The 19,246-nt window shown below is 32.1% G+C and overlaps 1 protein-coding gene across 1 annotated transcript; it reads right to left on the minus strand.

The window, feature by feature from the left end:
- Positions 1–9,485: 9,485 nt before the first annotated feature.
- LOC134686168 (perlucin-like) lies at positions 9,486–18,529 on the minus strand. The gene is made up of 5 exons (XM_063545842.1): positions 18,380–18,529; positions 16,879–16,982; positions 15,526–15,646; positions 13,893–14,118; positions 9,486–9,560 (listed from the first exon to the last, which is right to left on the minus strand). Exons 1-5 carry the CDS (start codon positions 18,414–18,416, stop codon positions 9,527–9,529), a joined length of 522 nt encoding a protein of 173 aa, XP_063401912.1. The 5' UTR covers positions 18,417–18,529; the 3' UTR covers positions 9,486–9,526.
- Positions 18,530–19,246: the final 717 nt, after the last annotated feature.

A 19,246-nucleotide genomic window follows, 5' to 3' on the forward strand; every position in this document is an offset into this window, starting at 1 on the left:
AAATGAACATCTTTAGATAATTAGCAATGATAACTTGCAGCTTACTCGATTGATGAACCCAGACCCGCTCATGAGGATGATAGAGTTGTAACTAATTTTCCTTAATCATGCTTTTGAAGTCTTTGTCGTACATCTCAGTAGATTGAAAGTGTGATACAGACCTTAAGACATGTTAGATGCAATGATGAAAAATTTCCATGAAATTTTCAATGTAGATTGGAGGACAAGTTGATGAATGATAATTTCTGGTAAGGGTGTGATATATCTAATTAAAAAAATTATTTCCGAACCCTTGACATTCGTCCGTGATGATTCTATGGACAATTTCAAATATATTTTATATTTTCTCCTTGTAAGAAGTATATATTTATCCTTCCCTTTCAAGTGTCTTGCTAAGGCATGTTTGTCAGTGGAATTTGTCTGCCATGTCCTTGTTGTCATACCTTTTGATTCAGTCTGGAACAGTTTACTGAGACTTGGAAAGTCATCTTGTGACTCATACCCAGTCTCATACTTCACTTGGTCGGATACTCGGTGTAAAATGCCCTTCTGAAATCATATACAGATTTTTTTTCAACCTTTTTCACCTGGACCAAATCACTACTTTCCTTTAAAATTCTGGACCCAAATTTTTTTACAGTGTAATTACACCCCCCCCCCTCCCAATTGTAATTTCACGCCCCTACTTGCTTGAAATTTGAGGCATTAAACATAGAGAAATGAATTTGGAAGGAGTATAAATATATATGGCAAGTAACCCACTGTTAACACTAGGGACTATATTTGTGAACATCGAAAATCAAGGGACGACCATATATTCAGGTTAAAAGTATTCGTTTCATCGAAGTAAAATCGTAACTGACATTTGTATTTTGATCAAGTGTCGAAAAAACATCATCCTTTTGAAATTATTTTCTACGAGACTAATAACTATGTGTTAGAAACTTTGCAAACTCAGACATTTACTGCAGTGTTGGGTTTATATGATATGCCTGTTTGTTATTGATTGAAAAATACTTCAAACCGTCATATCAAGAGAAAATGATTTTGTACTTTTTAAACGTTATAACAATCCGAAAATTGATTTATTTGCGTTATTTTGTTATCAAGATGATTTTAATTCGCCGTTTCAGAATCTAATGCATCCTGGGTAATATTTTCAAAAGTGTACACCAAAACGTCCTGATTGGATGAAACAATCATAGATTATGGACATGTAACTAATGACGTGACGTTAGTTTCATTCTCGGTTACGAACAATAAAATTACCCATGATGCTTTAGATTCTAAAACGGCCAATTATCTTTAACCAAGGCATTACACTTCAGTTCATTAATAATGGTTTGATTTTATTCATTATTTAGAAGGAAAAAAATAATATAAAAGGCATATGATGTTTATAAACGAATACTTTCTTTAAAAAGTAGTGTAGAGAATGCATTTACTTGGAAGCTTTATGATTTCTTTTATATTTTGCGGTTGGTATTTATAGTGATAGTCATTTTCACTGTAATGTTGAAATACATTCGGCATTTTTAAGGAGGCGTCGAAATACATTTATCTTTGTCTATTACATGATTATAATATGATTATATATATTGTAACTGTGCATTTCAAACTGTTGTTTTTTTTTATTGTTCATATGATTATCATCTATTCAAATGAGAATAAATTTGGAAATACTTCTAATTTTAGTAATGAATTGTTATGTCTTTGTTAAATTTCACTCAACTATTTATCAAGTTAAATATTTCACATTATTGTTAGTTCATATTTATTTTTTTGTTATCTCCAATATGTATAACTTAAATATGTTCAGCAATTTGTCAAAACTAAAAATGTGTAGTAGTAACAATCTTCTTGAATGATTATTTTACAGGTCTATATGGTGCATTTCGGAATAGTAAGTACTAAGGACCACTGCTCAAATAAGTATCATATGTTACAAATAATCAAATAAAATTGAATATGATTCTAATTATAGCAATGAGTTTTTATGTCTTTGTTTATATTTATTTAACTATTTATCAAGTTAATCGTGTATCATATTATTGTTAGTTCAATACTAAAAACAAAATCATGAATATGAAAAGCTACATTATGTTCAACACTCAACACTCAGGACAGTTACATTGGAGTGAGGAGAAAGGTGATACCGCGTTTTTACAAATAAACTTATGATATGTTAACACTTAAAGAGGCGCGAAAAATACCAGAGGGACAGTCAAACTCATAACTCGAACATAAACTGACAACGCCTTGGCTAAAAATGAAAAAGACAAACAGACAAACAAAAGTACACATGACACAACATATCAGACTAAAGAATAAGCAACACGTACCCCAACAACTAGGGTTATATCATTATAACTAATTCTATCTTAAATTAACAGTCTTCTAATATTTATTTTACAGCTCTATATGGTGGACGATATAATAATATATGTTACCGTGTGAGAGCCACTTTTCATCAGTGTCAAACTAATGCAGTGGGCTATGAGGATAAATGTAGTTCATTTATAGTGAATAACGTACTAAGAAGTATTTGTTTTAGCGAATGGTGTGAAATAAGGTAGGGTTTTTCCTTTCTGTATAGGATAACCTTTGAATATCAGTTATTTTGAGCATTCGAAATTAAATCTTTTCCTTGTAACCATCAAAAATGTTTGTAATGTACTCGAGGATTCAATATAGTTCTAATTTAATATTTGTTGACAACTTTCTTTTTCTCAGAGAAATGACCGAACTTTTAGAATGTTACAGGAATGTCACAGACAATTGTCCAGATTGGCGGGATCAAATAAGCAAACCTTGGAGCATAGATAATTATTACAAATTTATAATTGGCACGTGTGTAAACAGAAATGGTAAGCTGAAGACCTTACTTACTATTTTTGAATGCTGATACATAAGCATTCTTTTTTTTAATATTTGTTTTTATAGATTTTACAATTTCTGAGTCAATGAATCAATCACATATTTCACAAATATAGATGCATTAACATCATTTTGCTGTCAATAGCTTCTTCGTTTGTTTTACTTTTTTGTGTGCCCTTTAACATTGTATTGATCAAAATTGTTTGGGAACATCTCATAATTATTTGTAACATTAATACATATGTCTTTCCAAGTTTTCGATAAGGTATATCAGGATACATGTCGAAATATTTATGATTTTTTGTTAGATCTACGTTAAAGATTGATTATCCTTACTGTGCATATGTGTTCTTCAATGTAACAAGATCGACATTAAAGAATTTCTCTAAAGGGGGGTTAAAGGGCTGTTAAATTCATGTTCACCGATTTTAATCAAATTCTCATATTTGATTTATAACAATGTTCAACATTTATTCAAGTTAATGAAAATCCACAACAAACATGAAATACGTAGCTTCGCTTCGCGTGTATTTTAGTATGGAAGCCATCTAACTAACTATCGAGTTGATCTCTAAAGTCATTTGATGACCATATAAGCGAAGTAAACATAAATATAGATATAAATAGAATTTTCAAACTCGTGCTGTTAGATTTGTCTATGTATATCTAATTTCCTATTATAAATGGAAAAATACATGTTTATCATCGATTTTAACTGTATCAGAATCATTTTTGTGGATCGAATCAGCTACTCAAATGATTTACTTTACCTCAGTTTCAATGTTGACATTTTTTCCTTTAAATACATTAACACATACAATTCATCTCAAGATAAGGGGTAAAGTTGAAGATCACATAAATACGGATTCGATGAGGTCGAATTATTCACTTGAAAGTTAATAATTCATAGTTAATGTTTTTCAGCATAATTTGACAAAACTGAACCATACTGACTTCTTTAAGCGAATTGTTATTTCACTTTTTGCATATTATAAATGATAGACCAAAAATATAAATATACTAATTTTTTTATATATCTCGTAGCTAGTGTCCTAGTAAAAAAAATGCAAGTGACCGCCTTAAACTTGTTTAAAAAAAATCGTTTATTACAAGATAAAGACCGTCTTGTGACTATTTAATGAAGGACATTAATTCAAATCTGTTCCTTTTCTTCAATTTATTTTTTCAAAAGTGGGAAGTATTTATTACTCATTAATAAATACACCAGATCATTCTTTTAATATTTTGTACTAATGAATTAATAAATATTCTATAGTTTTCGACTTCGATATAGACTAAAAAAAAGCGACCGTCATTTTTAGTATTGTGTTTGCATTTGTCATTGTTAACTACAGGAATATTTAAGATATAAAAAAATTCTATATTTCAGTGTTAGATGATGGATTAAAGTGTCTTGGTTCAAATTTGCAGTATGTAAATGATTATTTTGAAATGAACTGCATAAATATTGTAGAATGGACAAACACTACAACGCATAGAATGACAATTCAACAGTATTGCATGTATGTACTTTTTACCGCTTATAATCAAAGTAAAATTTTCAAAACCAATTAAAATATCAAAAAAACAAAAGGTAAATGAAAAATGAAAAATAAAACCTAGTTATGTTTACCTTTCTAGAACATAAATTAATTGAATTTCAAATCGCATCATGGCATTTATAGTTAAAAAATATGTATATTTTCATATCATGCAAAACCGATGCTATTTATGATTTTGTTTTCTTCAGTCGTATGATTAATGGAATCCAATGTGCTGTCAACAAAACACAAGAGTTTCGATGTTCCGATGACTTTTATGATTTCTTGTTGCATTCTACCTACGTCCGATTGCCAGTAGAGTGTTTTGAACCTAATTCGACTGAGATGAAATGGCATTATATGTATACAGAAATACCAACAGAGCTCCCAGAAAGACAGAACAGAGAAGATACAGAGGATCCGAAAACTGTCAGTTCTGCAGCTTGTAATTACGTGTCACATGTTCCAATACTAACACTGAATTTGATTGTTCACTTTTTACAGGCAGTTAACAGTTACCATTGGAAGATAACTTTCTGATGTAAAGATCGCGAAAACCAAAAGTGTTGTATTTTTTTTATATGCAGTGTTTGATTTTATTGCTATAACAAGGACTCATTTCGGCCAAATAACTTTTTAGTTTGTTTACCATGGGTTCCTGTTTAGTTTAATTTACTTCAATAATGAGCAAAGAATACTGGTAAGTCTGTCAACGATTGATTTCCCTGGTTTAAATCTCTTTTCAATAGGAAATTCAAAAGAGCTTTTGTTTATGTGTTGTTGTTTTGTTGTATTGCAATTTTATATTTGTTGTAAAATAAAATCAATGAAGGTTGTTTGTTGTTTGTATTTTTTTATTTAAATAACTAGAAGCTCTAAAGAGCCTGTGTCGCTCACCTTGGATTATGTGAATATAAAACAAAGGACGCAGATGGATTCATGACAAAATTGTGTTTTGGTGATGGTGATGTGTTTGTTCATCTTAATTTACTGAACATTCTATCTGCTTACAATTATCTCTATCTATAATTAACTTGGCACAGTAGTTTCAGAAGAGAAGATTTTTTCTAAAAGATTACTAAGATTTACGAAAAAATGGTTAAAACTTGACTATAAATGGCAATAACTCCTACAGGGGTCAACTGACAATTTCGGTCATGTTGACTTATTTGTAGATCTTACTTTGCCAACATTTATTGTTTTTTACAGTTTATCTCTTATCTATATAATATTCTAGATAATAACCAAAAACAGCAAAATTTCCTTAAAATTGCCAATTCAGGGGCAGCAATCCAACAACGGGTTGTATGATTCATCTGAAAATTTCAGGGCAGATAGATTTTGACCTGATGAACAAACTTACACATTGTTAGATTTCCCCTAAATGCTTTGGTTTTGGAGTTGGTTGGACGGGTCACGCCACACATTTTTTAAATTATATAACCCAATGATAGTTGTGGCCAAGTTTGGTTTAATTTGGCCCAGTTGTTTCAGAGGAGAAGATTTTTGTAAAAGATAACTAAGATTTACGAAAAATTGTTAAAAAATGACTTCAAAGGGCAATATCTCCTTAAGGGGTCAACTGACCATTTCGGTCATGTTGACTTATTTGTAAATCTTTATTTTCGAATAATGTGTTTGACTGTACCTCTAGTATCTTTTGTCCCTCTTTCAGATAAATTATGTCCAAAATATTACCTTGCCACCATTCTATATAAATACTATTTAGAAATAACACAAGGCTTTATTCATTAAAATAAGGAAAACTTTATATTTAACAAATCATGATTTTCCTTAGTTCACGGGTTCACGATGTTTTCAGTTTCATGCTGTTACTGGATAACCTCAAAAACATATACTATTTTGAACGGAACATTTTCAAAATGAATAAATCAAATTGTTTCTAGTTAAACATCAACAATTAATCTATACATAAAAAGTCTTGCAAGAATTGTATACGTGAGAGGGCTAACACGAACGAGCGGAAAAACGGACGGATGGAAGGACAGCTTTTTATATTATGGCATTCTTCTCAGTTCTATTTATACATGTGAATTTAACAAAAACATGTCACGTAAATTTTTTCATTACACGCGAAATGTTTTCTTTTAAAATTGAACCACGATGATGACTGCTCTACCCATATTTTGACTATTTTATTTATTATGTCTGTTTTATGCATCATTGTAAATTTAACGGAATGTGATGAGACTGTCGTACAAAGTGAGAAGTTTAGCCCTATAAACCAGGTTTAATCCACCATTTCGCGTCTGGCGTATATACAAATTTAAGTCCTGGTATTTATGATGAGTTTATTAACAACCATTGGGTCGATGCCACTACTGGTGATGATTTATTTCCCTGATGGTATCACAAGCCCAGTAGTCAGCACTTTTTGTGCTGACATGAATCGTCATCGATATGGTTTATAGTTATAAATTTACTGTTTACAAAATTTAGAATTTTTTGAAATACTAAGGCTTTTCTACCTCAGGCATAGACTACCTTAGCTGTATTTGGCAACACTTTCAGGAATTTTGGTCCTCAAAGCTCTTCAATTTCGTAATTTTTTGGCCTTTTTAACTTTTTTGGATTCGAGCGTCGCTGATGAGTCTTTTGTAGACAAAACGCGCGTCTGGCGTATATACAAATTTTAGTCCTGGTATCTATGACTTTATTTTTTCTACATTTGAAAATGCCTGTACCAAGTCAGGAATATGACAGCTGTTGTCCATTTTTTTTATGTGTTTTGTCATTTGATTTTGCCATGTGATTAGGGACTTTCCGATTTGATTTTCCTCTGAGTTAAGTATTTTTGCGATTTTACTTTTTTCATATTATCTACGATATTAAGGTACACATATTTTTTTATAGCCTAAAACAAAACATATTGATCGACCAAAAACCTGTAAAATGTAACAGTATCAAATAGTTATCAAAGGTACCAGGCTTATGATTGAATACGTCAGACGTGCGTTTCTTCTACATAAGACTTATCAGTAACGCTCAGATCAAAATAGTTATAAAGCCAAATCAGATTTTCAAGGGATATTAAAATGGAAAGTCCCTTATCAAACGGCAAAATCAAAAGTTCAAAAACATCAAACGAGAAGAAAACAAAATTAAGGGCATACTCTGATCTTAATACTAAATGATAAATAGTGTGCTAGTGACCTAATACGGTATATAAGGGGTCAGTAAATTCCATATGAGTGACGCTCGAATCCCAAAATGGAATTTACTGACCCCATTTATACCGTATTACGTCGGGGCACACTATGTAACAAATTTATCTCCCTTGACTATCTAACATGTGAAATTTAGCCTAGTGACCTTTCAAAATGACCAAGTCTTAGATAATGTTAGCATTCAGAAACAAACTACTTCTCTTGATTCTACAAAGACAGATGCCAACAATAACAACTTGTTAGGTTTAAATGCGTTTTATGAATTTATTTACATTTAAATCATTAATTTCTTCGTCTGTTGAAACCTTTAAGATTTTTTTCTCAGTACCGTTTTATTTTTATAAAGGGATGTAACACCAATAATAACCAGGCATGAAATAAGGCCCGCCTCCCTATGTATAGGAGGTAAGATAAAGGTATATCCTCGATTTAGAAATTGTTGGATTAAACGTATTGTTGTTTTGCTAGCGTAATCTTTCACTTGTATGACAGAAGATACAATTATTTTCTGCATTTCGTTTGGTGAATATGCCTTTAATTGTTTCACTGTTGTAATTTGTGACTTAGTTGGAGACTTGTCTCATTAGCACTCACAACCCATCTTCTTATATCGATTTGTAATTGTCATAAACAAATATTTTCAATTAAATGTTCCTTGTTTTTTAAAAGAAATTCTAGTGGCAGGATCTGCCCACCATTCATAAGCACATGGGTTGACCCCCACCCCACCCCCAATTTTTGTTGAGGTTCGTGTTGCTTAGTCTATAGTTTTATATGTTGTGTCTTGTGCTGAATTTTGCACTTTTGATTAAAGTCTCTTAAATCACGGTTCCGTTGACATTTAGGATTTAAAAGTTTTATTCGTTCTCATTTTATTTGCACTTCATTTATCTAGCTATCTTTGAAGTCATCTTCAAATTAACTATTGACTGTTTGACAATTTCATTTATTTAAATTGTATATATGATGTCGCCACTGTAGTTAATCAAATGCGTCAGGTAACAAGTGTTTAAAACTGTAAAACCAGATATTTTTGTAGCATAAAGAGGTGTCAACGTCTCTTAGATCGGAGCACATTTGCTAATGCCAAGGGATGTCCTTATTGCTCTGTATTGTAGTCTGTCATATGAGCCATTGCGATTGATACCCCATAATTCAGACGCATAATTGATAACCGACCGTGTTGTTATATATCTGTTTGTATATTTTTTAGTCCGTATTTCACATATGCATGAGTTTGGATGTTAACGATCCCAATGGTCTGTCAGCTATTGTTCATAACAGATACATTTGATAAATGATTTTGTGTTTTTGATTTTCTATTATATTAATGTTTCCCATATCGATTGTGTTAGGATATATTTGACTTTTCGAAATTTGATATTGTAGTAATTTAACGCAATGTTCACCTAACTGAGGTATATGGTATAAAATTTGTATACACCTATCCTAAGTCAGGAGCCTATTGTTCGATGCTTGTAGGTTAGTATCGAGGTGCATCATTATTTATCGTTTCTCTTATTTTACATAGATGAGCCATTGAAATGTCCCTGTGTTTAGCTTTAGTCAAGGCTCCGTGTTGAAGGCCGAACCTTGAACCATTATTTTTTTTTACTTTTTATGCATTGTGAAGAATTGTCGCATTGGCATTCACACCTCACTTATTTATTCATATTTGTTATAAGTAAACTCATTTTTAAGGTACGTTCTTATATCTTGTACTGTCCAAGGTTAGGGGAGGGTAAGTGCGCCACAAATTAGTGTCACCCCGCCTTTATGAGCCTATCCAAAGCCAGGAGCCTCTAATTCGGTGGTTGTCGTGTGTTGCTGTATATCATATTTGTTTTGTTGATCCAGCCAAAAACAATAAAGACGAAAACACAAAAAAAATTATTGTTATTATAAGCTGAGCGCTTGGTGTTATCCCACAATACCTCCTCCTGATGCTGGAAATCTGTAAAAAGTAAACAAAAAAGATATATACATATTTGGTCCTTAAAGAACACATGAGATCCACCCTGTTTTTGGTGGAGGGGTGTTCCGCAGCCTTTCGTTTTCTGTGTTGTGTTTTGTGTACTGGTGTGTCTCTTGTCGTTGTTTCTCGTTAGGTGTTTTTTTTTTGCAATTGTTTTTGTATTCGACTTCCAAATTGAGTAGTATCTTTTGCCTCTCTTTGAAATTTATCGTGTAAGGTCAAACTTTTGTGATAAAAGTTATTTTGATTGCATTTAACAAACCATATACTACCTTTTCTTTATATAGTATATTTGTGTAGTCATATAGTTATACGTCATTCTTTGCACTATAATCTACAATCTTGTATTGACAGTTGTTCTTTTCTTTTAACTATTTTTTAACTATATAACTATTAAGTGATATTCCGTTTCAATCCAAGGACTTTGATTTTTTTTTCATGTTTACATGCTTGTATGGCAATTTTGAAAATGATGGCCGACGAATATATTTTGACTCTAGGAAATAATTCAAGTTGTAATAATCTTTGGAAATTTTGCTAAAATCATTATCAATTGTTTATTTATTTTCTATTGTTCGAAAAGGGATTTTGTAGACTATGTGATAAAAAAAACCACGTCGATTAGAACGTGTTAAATTGACATGTTGATGTTTAACTCACAGTACAGGACAACATTCCTTCTAAATTAGTATTTTCGCATGATGCAACAGCTTTGCAATATTAAGAATACAAGATAACACCTTCATATTATTTCAACTTTCTCTGGATATATACCAATGTATGTAGCTCAAAACTCAATATTCAAATTTCAATACCTACTCAGAGTGTTTATTTGGACAAGTGATTTAAAAATAAATCTAATGCAAAGTAAGTATAAAAGACTTTTAAAATTATAATAAACTGTATTTATGACCCACGAACGTGATAATCTATACTTCCGTATAATAATAATGTCTCTTAAATAATCTATAAGCGGTCTATTGCTACAAAAATAATTACACATCTTATTTTATACCGGGAACTCGTATTCGTTTACAAGTTAACTATTATTGATTATATTTTGAAGATACGACCATCGTAAATCAATCTTAAAACACATTATTAGGTGTAATAAAAGTAATGGTGATTACCATAACTTTTTCTTCGTTAAGACGCGTTTGATTAACATATACAAGACATGGATGTGTTCAGAGATGATAATATGACATGCCCTATAGTTCTAAGAGCCCTGTGATAAACAGGTCCAAGCAACCAAGTAGGGGTTGTATATCGAAGGTGTCATAAGGTTTCAAACTCCGATACAGCGGTTACGTCCTCTTTACTACGCTACGTTGACTCTAATGATAGTTTAGCGAAGTAACGTCACCACTGTTTCGGAGTTTAATAAGGTTTGTCATACGACATGTCTGGGCATGCTCATCGGTGCTCTCTTATGATTATTTAACCTTATACCATTGTCACACTATACCATGATCGCATCACGGTCTCTCAAAAACAAAGAAAATTTTTACGACCGTAGTGCGATCGCAGTATCGACGTGCTACGGTTGCGGTAAAGTCTCCATGATTGTGACGAGCTTGGCTAACTCTGAACATGTTCAAAGCAATCTTGATGCGTCCATGACAAACTAAGGTCGTAAAAAAAATGAAGAAATGAATCGTGAGCTCAGTAAGTTCGTGGTTAGATCGAAAATGTCACTATACTATCGTAGCGAGAGCGTAGCAATATCGTAGCGAAAGCGCAATTCTTGTCACAGCGACGTAACTACGACGTAACTACGACCTCAATACGGTCATCACGTCCCCCCCCCCCCCAACCAAACAACACTTCTTCTATGACCATACCATATTTATAATACGCTGTTCAAGATCATGGTACGATTCTAGCACGTTTATGTCGTCCTCATCACTATCGTCTTACGACCTGACTACGTTTATACTACGACCATCTTGAGTTCTAGCAATGTTCGTTGTCATTGTCACATACAATATTTGAAAGCTCTCCAGATTTTGTTTTGTCTGTATGTCTTGGACCTCATGTCCATAATTTCCAACACATCAATCAAGCTTGACATATCTGTATCATTCCCACTATAAAATACCGTAATTTCATTTTAAAGAATCAGCAATACGTTATGATTCAGGTTGGATGGTAGATCCGACATCTCTACTGGATCAGGATTCGTACCAGAGGCCCCTCTGACTCAACCTCTACCCCTATCATCACGTCTACGAGTTATGATATATTTTGGTGCTACGAGTGTTGTTTTTGAGGATTTTTCGTATTAAAGACAATAAGAAGGCATGGAACAGTATTCATATGGAACATGATATTGACGTTATTGTTGAGAGCGTAGTTAGATCGCGATATGAACGTAGTAAGATAGTAAAATGATCATGATAAGAGCATGCTATAATCGCAGAGGAAGCGTGATAAGATAGTAATACAATCGGATAATCGTGGAATGATCGTAGTGAGAACTTGATGAGCGTAGTAAGATCGTGATAATCGTAGTAAGGTCGCAGATTAAGAGTTGTAAGAGAGTTGTATAATCGTAATAGAATCGCGGTAGAAGCATAATGAGGAGGTAGTAGCTACGTAAAAACAACCAAAAGCTACATTTTCATGCCGTTTATAATGCAACCTTTCAGATCGCGGTGAGCGGTGTAGAAATGGCAAAATTTGCGACCATGCATAGATTTTTTTTCCTACTGATTAAATAAACAAATGTTTCTAAATACTTATGCCTGATATTAGGGAGGCAAATTTCAACTTCTGGTATAAAAATGTCACTTATGGTATCACATGATAGCTTTATTTACACTGAATCCAAAAATATAGGCTTCTATATACTCGTGCCTGCAAAAAGGAGGTAATTTGGTACTTCCGGTTTAGTGAAGGTCACTTCTATTTGATATTGTTTATGGTTATATGTCAACCAACAGTTTGCAAAAAACACTATAATTGCTTTATCATGTACCGAGTTGAATTAATAATAAATTAACCTTCAATTCAATCATTTCAGGGGGGGAAACCTTCTATCTAAGGTGTCAGTTTATTATTACAGACAAATTGTATCATATCTTTATAAAATAAGGCAAACTTTGTGCAGTAGTAACATAAGTGTCAATATCTAATAGTATTGGTTCTTTCATATGCCCAACAAAAACTCTAATTTATTATAATCAGTTCTATTAGAAATGAAAGACGAGCTTTAAAGATGCATTCACAAAAAAAACAGCGTTCGGGGAGACAACTCCTACAAAGAAAAGTATTCTAAGGCGCATAAACTGTTGGATAACATATACCAAACATATAAGCGACATCTTGAGAAACAAAATTGATTCGCAAGATAAAAAGTGGCAGAAGATGGAAAATAATATCAGTAGAATATCAATAGGTCTTTCCACAGAAAAGTGGAAATTCCTAATGATAATAATCAGAACTGATACAAAAGATCTTTCAACAGGAAAGTTGAAAGATCTTAATATAGATGAGTCTAACTTAACGTGCCACAGATACAGAGTTCAAAGGGGATTTGTATGCATCATTAATGTGAATACAGAACAGCTAAGTTTCCAATGTTGCATCCAAATGTATTTATATATTAAGTATATGAGATAAATATTAAGTATCATTTAAATTATACAAATGTATATTCAAAGTAAGGCCAATCGTTCGTTACACACACACAAATATCCGTGTTTTTTTCTAGGACAATTTCTAAATTGTGACCCGTTTGATTAACCAACTTAGGAGAATAATATGCCATACGATATTCTGAAGACATGTCCTTGGCCTTCATAAATATAAGAACATGTAGAATGAGTGTCAATGAGACAACTCTTTACCCAAGTCACAATTTGTAAAAGTATAGGTCAAAACACGGAGCCATGGGTAAAACCGGACAGCAACCTATAAAAAGAAAAAAATATATACTAGTGTGAAACCTTTCAAACGCGAGAACCAAAACGGTTTTATTGATATAAGAATTGAGAAACGACAAACACCTTCGAACCCCATCAACAACGACAACTACGGAACAAAAGATTTCTGACTTAGGACAGATGCTAACAAATGGAGCAGGTAAAACGTTTTAATCGGTACCAAACTTCACCCTCATCTGAAAAAATAGTGATACATCGTATCATAGAAAGATACACTATAAGATATCAATTGACTACTTTGACCAACACAGCTTGGAACACCAAACAGTGAGATTGAGTAAAATTAACTTAACAAAATCGGCTGAGCTGATGATTTTTATGGTTCATTTAATGTATTAAGTTTTCTACCATTAGCTGTACATACTCCATTTCACAAATAAAGTGCGATTCGTCCAAACAGTTATCATCATGCCATTTGCCCACTCTGCCTGTCCACTGGACAATCTCGAGACAGTTTGCACCGTCTGGGTTCTCATGTACTGAATTCTCCGGTGGGTGTATAAAATTACTGTAGGTTATGGCTTTTCCACTGGCTGCCCAGACCCATACACCCTCAATTACTGCATCTGTTCCACCTATCCAAAAGTCAGCTAAAACAAATGCAGAAATATCATGTTTATTTTTATATAGGTTGATTTTCTTTATAAATCAGTTTGAAGCTTAATAGATATTTGATTAAAGATGTGTTCTTTTTTAAAATGTCTTATAGATGTTAATTTTTATTAAAAAACGCAGTGCAAAAATTACATTTTAAGATTATTATCATTAGATTTGTTTCCAAGTCTGGAAAATGACAGTTATTGACCATTCGTTTGATGTGTTTTATCATTTGATTTTGCCATTTGATTAGGGATTTTGTTTTGAATTTTGCTCGGAGGTCAGTAACTTTGGGATTTTACTTTTTTCATGTTAGAAGGTTCATCAAGTTTCAAGCACTGATATTTGTTTCGCATTTTTAATGTTGTGGTTACGGTTAACATTTTTTGAAAAAGCAAACGACAGATTCTTTATTGGCAATTGACAAATAGCATATATACTGGATTTGATTTTATATGATGTAGCAAAATGCTATATTTATTTGTTTTTTAAATGGGAACAATGTTAAATTATATGCAATTTCCAGGGAAATTATTAAGTGGGTCTCATTGGGGTCTAAGCGTGACGCGGGATTGCCGATTTTTCGTAAGCGTGAAACGTGAAAATCAAAGTATGGTGTCGTGAAAACGGGAAATGAGGTCTTGCGGGACCCGGGAAATGACAAAAAATGAGAATTGCTTACGTACATAGTGTAAGCGGATACGGGAATCTGACAAAACACTAAGCGGGATCCGGGATCCGGGATCGGAACCCCCCAATGAGACCCCCTATTAACTGCACACCTTTAGATGCTGGTCCTTGTTATATCAAACAAATAAATCCCTGGAAAATCGATTCTCCAAATAAAATGAAATTGAAAAATAACAATGATGGGATAAAACAAAACAGACGAATTTCCTTTTAGCCCATGTGGTAAATTTTGGATTATTGTCATTATTCCCCTGCGGAAAGTTGACAATACGTAAACTAAAAGCCTATTTTCACATTGCATATATTTCCCCCAATATGAATTTCAATATAAGTTTACATCTTATTGATATCATATATTGCACATATTTTTTTATATGAAATGATCAATTCCTGGAATGATAAAATAATCTGTTGTTCGGCTTGGGTTGCATAAACAAATGGCGTACTCAAATGCAAAAGTATGACGTGAATATCTTACAACGTCTAAAAATTGTCACCTAGCAAATTTCATATTCACAAATCGGTTTATAAAAATATTTTTTGGATGAATTTTGAACCAAAAAATCAGTCTTTCAGGGGTACTCAAATGAATAACTTTCAAATTTCTCCTTGATATCATGCTGATATTATATGTCGATATTTGATTATCGGAAGGTTTGCTGAAATATAAAATATGTGCCTGTTATGAGGTAACAAAATATAATATTTACGATCAGTGTTTCGCTTTTTGGACAATCCATTTTTTATACGATTTATATTGTCTGCTATGAAGTCATTTTCTGCTCCAGTCTCTACTGATGCTAATTCCGAATGGTATGCTCTACAGAAATTCTGAAAATATTTTTTTTCTTTAAATGGACAAAGTGGATCAAATTTCATCGTTCATAGTGTGTTAATTTACGTTTTTTGATTGATTTAAGCCTTTTAATTGATATTTCATAGTGTTTTTTTATGTGGTGATGTAATACTTTTGTTTCAGAAAAAGGGGGAAGGTTTGGTACCATTAAAACGTTTAATCCGGCTGCAAATGTTTGCACCTCTCCTAAGTCAGCAATCTTATTTACAGTAGTTGTCGTTTATTTATGTATTTATACGTGTTTCTCGTTTCTCGTTTTTTATATAGATTATATGATTGCCAATGAGACAACTATCCACAAAAGACCAAAATGACACAGACATTAACAACTATAGGTCACCGTACGTATTCCCGTTGGTATTCCCGTTTGAATGGTTTTACACAAAAAGTCTCGGGGCCCTTTATAGCTTGTTGTTCGGTGTGAGCCAAAGCTCCGTGTAGCAGGCTGTACCTTGACCTATAAAGGTTAACTTTAATAAATTGTTATTTGGATGGAGATTTGTCTCATTTGCACTCATACCACATCTTCCTTTATCTATCTTTTTCAGAAAGTTCAGAAATTACTACGTCTATTTCATGTTTTCACCCTTTTACAACTAACACATCTTATAATCGTTTTGCGTTTTTGTACCAAGTCTGATGGTAGAAATAAAAAGTCATGGCCACTGTTGATAATTGAAGACATTTTTTTTTAATCAGCACTAACAAAAATTACCAAATTTTGATATAATTGTGCATTGAAAAGGAATTAGGTTTTATCATCAAGAGGAGTATGTTAGGCGGCATTATAGCATCATAATCTTTTTTTTGTAAACACATTGTATCAACATGTCTATTTTTTTTTAGTTATATCTCGACGTTGTTCATAAGAGTCTTTGTGTTTACTTTCACTGAAAAATAAAACCGGTTTTTAAGGTGTAGGAAAAATGAAAACAACACAATCTAAATTTAATGCGTCTGATGCGCTTTCCTGAATTTGCCTTCATAAAAACACGTCAAACCGAATATTTCTAAGCCAAGCATAATTATTCCTCAAATAAGATATGGTTCAAACTCAGATTATTTCATTAAAAAAAGTAATTGGATTTTAATGTGTTTATATCTGATTCCTTGTCTGGGTTGGACAATTATTTTGGTCTCGTTCGATTACATCATGTTTCAACGTTTAAATTAGTTGAATGTTAGTTGAATGTTGAATGCAACTTACTGCAGCATCCAACCATGATTTATGTCTAGAACTGAAAAAGTAGCAAGAATTTCCAAAATGCAACCAGCCTCTTTGACATTCCGACTTTGCAGCAGATATTATAACTGTAAAAGAAATACAACAATGAATTTACTGGCGAATGTGAAGACTCATTCCATGATTATTATAAATTTGATATCAGATGTAAAGAGAAATAATTTTAACAACTGAATCAGCTCATATGTGAATAAAATAATGATATTATTTATGTCATATTACTTTGATTATTTATGGCGAGACAAAAGTTAAGATAGATGCCAAAAGAAAGTGACAAAAGTCAAATATAAACATCCAAACAATTACTTAAATAACATTCAAACGGAAGGTCATATAACAAATTGCCATATAAGAAGCAAGTTAAAAACAACTGTCATATGCAAGACCTGTAACATACATTTCTTAAAGTAGAGAATGATGAACTAAACATGGTAAGTAAACCATAATGCTCATGTGTACGACATTCGCTTCAAATTCCCTTTTAATTACAATAACATGCTAGTGAAACAAACAGACATACTAGGTACAAATCCTCTTATACAATGTCGCTTAGAGTTTTGGTTTATATCGAATTTCTTGTCAATCAGTGTCAACAAAACATCAATGTCCAATCTATAAACACTTATCATAGTCTTATTAAATTGTCCGGCCACTACATTAGTGAGAGGGGTTTCAGTTTCTTAAAATTCAACTCAGGTTGACTTACAGATAAAGATTATGTGGAAATAGTTTAAAAAAATATCAGAATGATTTCTAGTCATATTTCACGATAGAGATAGAGAGAAAGTTTGAATGCAGAAGTTAATGAAAACAAATGGAAAACAATATTTATTCACTAACTTTTAAATGAACTATGGAATCTAAACTTCAAGCTTTCCAAAATAAATGTTTATGTAGAGAACATCATTAATATATATGAATGTGAAATTGAATTATCTGGCTTCCTTGGCTTTTCTGTTTGAACAAGTGTCAGAATTAAAACAACTTATGTGAAATCAAAATATTAAACGACTAGGTGAGACGCATAATTTGTTCCCATCGGTATGCTGACAATTAGTTGAAAAATTCTACCTCTAAATGCAATAAACATGATTTCAATAAGAAAGTCCAGCATTCAGATCACTCGTTTTTCGGTGTAGTATGTTCAACGATTATATAAACAAACTGTAAACGACGAAACAAAACTCTTAGATTGGAATTAAAGGTATATGAACAAATACTAAATATATTTTTATTTTATACAAATGCCAATAGCACTTGAAAACAAAACCTCAGTATTAGTTATTTTGTATAAAGTTCATTGAAAGGTCGAAAATTATATGCAATTATTAAACTTTGACAAACGATTCATGTATTTTTCTTCGCACGATATTATGCGTTAATCATTAATAATTGGTGATAATTGGACAAAGTATGTGATCCATTATTTGTCTTTAAAACGTAGAAAAATATATGCAATACATACCAAATAAAATAACTACCACATAATGCAGAAACGACATGATTGTACTTATGGTCTATGCAATGAAACAAATAGCCATAGATAAGATAAACACTTTACTAGATCATGTAGAAAATGTACATGTGTGAGTTGAACTTAAATAGAGGAATGAGACGGAACATTTGAGAAAAATTCAGATATGACTTCTTGTTACTTTAAATAACGTCCAATAGAATAATCTCTAATTTTCTTATTTCCTTGATGCTTATCTTATATATTTGAATAAGTATTTCCTTGTTAAGTGTGTTTCGGTGACATCTTCTTATTCTTTGAAGGTTAGTCTGGTGGTTCAGTCATCACATATTATCAGAACTATGCCATATAAGTTTCTGACAAACATTCTTATTGTTCAAATGTGTAGATTCGATGTTTTGGATTAAAAATGAATATAAGTGAATATAAATTTTGATTTGTAACGTGTACTTTTATAATTCTTGTTTTTATTTTCATTCCTTCATCTTTTTTATGGTAATGCTATCATATTATGAATATTCTTAATAAAATAAATGTGTCTTTTATCTATTGTAGTCATGGGGCTGTCAGTTAGTTTTCGTTCTATGAGTTTGGATGTACTTTTGGTATATTTCACCACTCTTTTAATAGTAGTTTACCATTTTTTATAATTGATTCTGACGAACCATTCATTCTGTTTATTTAACGCAACAATGTAAATATAACGGAATTTGATGAAACAGTCATTGAAGTGAGTGGGCTAGCGCTAAAGAACCAGGTTTAATCCACCATTTTCTACATTTGAAAATGCCTGTACCAAGTCAGGAATATGACAGTTCTTGTCCATTCGTTTTTGATACGTTTTGGTGTTTGATTTTG

This window comes from Mytilus trossulus, chromosome 10 (genome assembly GCF_036588685.1).
Source record: "Mytilus trossulus isolate FHL-02 chromosome 10, PNRI_Mtr1.1.1.hap1, whole genome shotgun sequence".
Classification (NCBI taxonomy): domain Eukaryota; kingdom Metazoa; phylum Mollusca; class Bivalvia; order Mytilida; family Mytilidae; genus Mytilus; species Mytilus trossulus.

Coding starts and splice junctions, on each gene's coding strand:
- LOC134686168 (XM_063545842.1), bottom strand. CDS start 18,416: ATGTCGTTTCTGCATTATGTGGTAGTTATTTTATTTG. Junction 16,983..18,379: donor TGTGGTAGTTATTTTATTTG/GTATGTATTGCA, acceptor TTTCTTTTACAG/TTATAATATCTGCTGCAAAG. Junction 15,647..16,878: donor AATCATGGTTGGATGCTGCA/GTAAGTTGCATT, acceptor AAATATTTTCAG/AATTTCTGTAGAGCATACCA.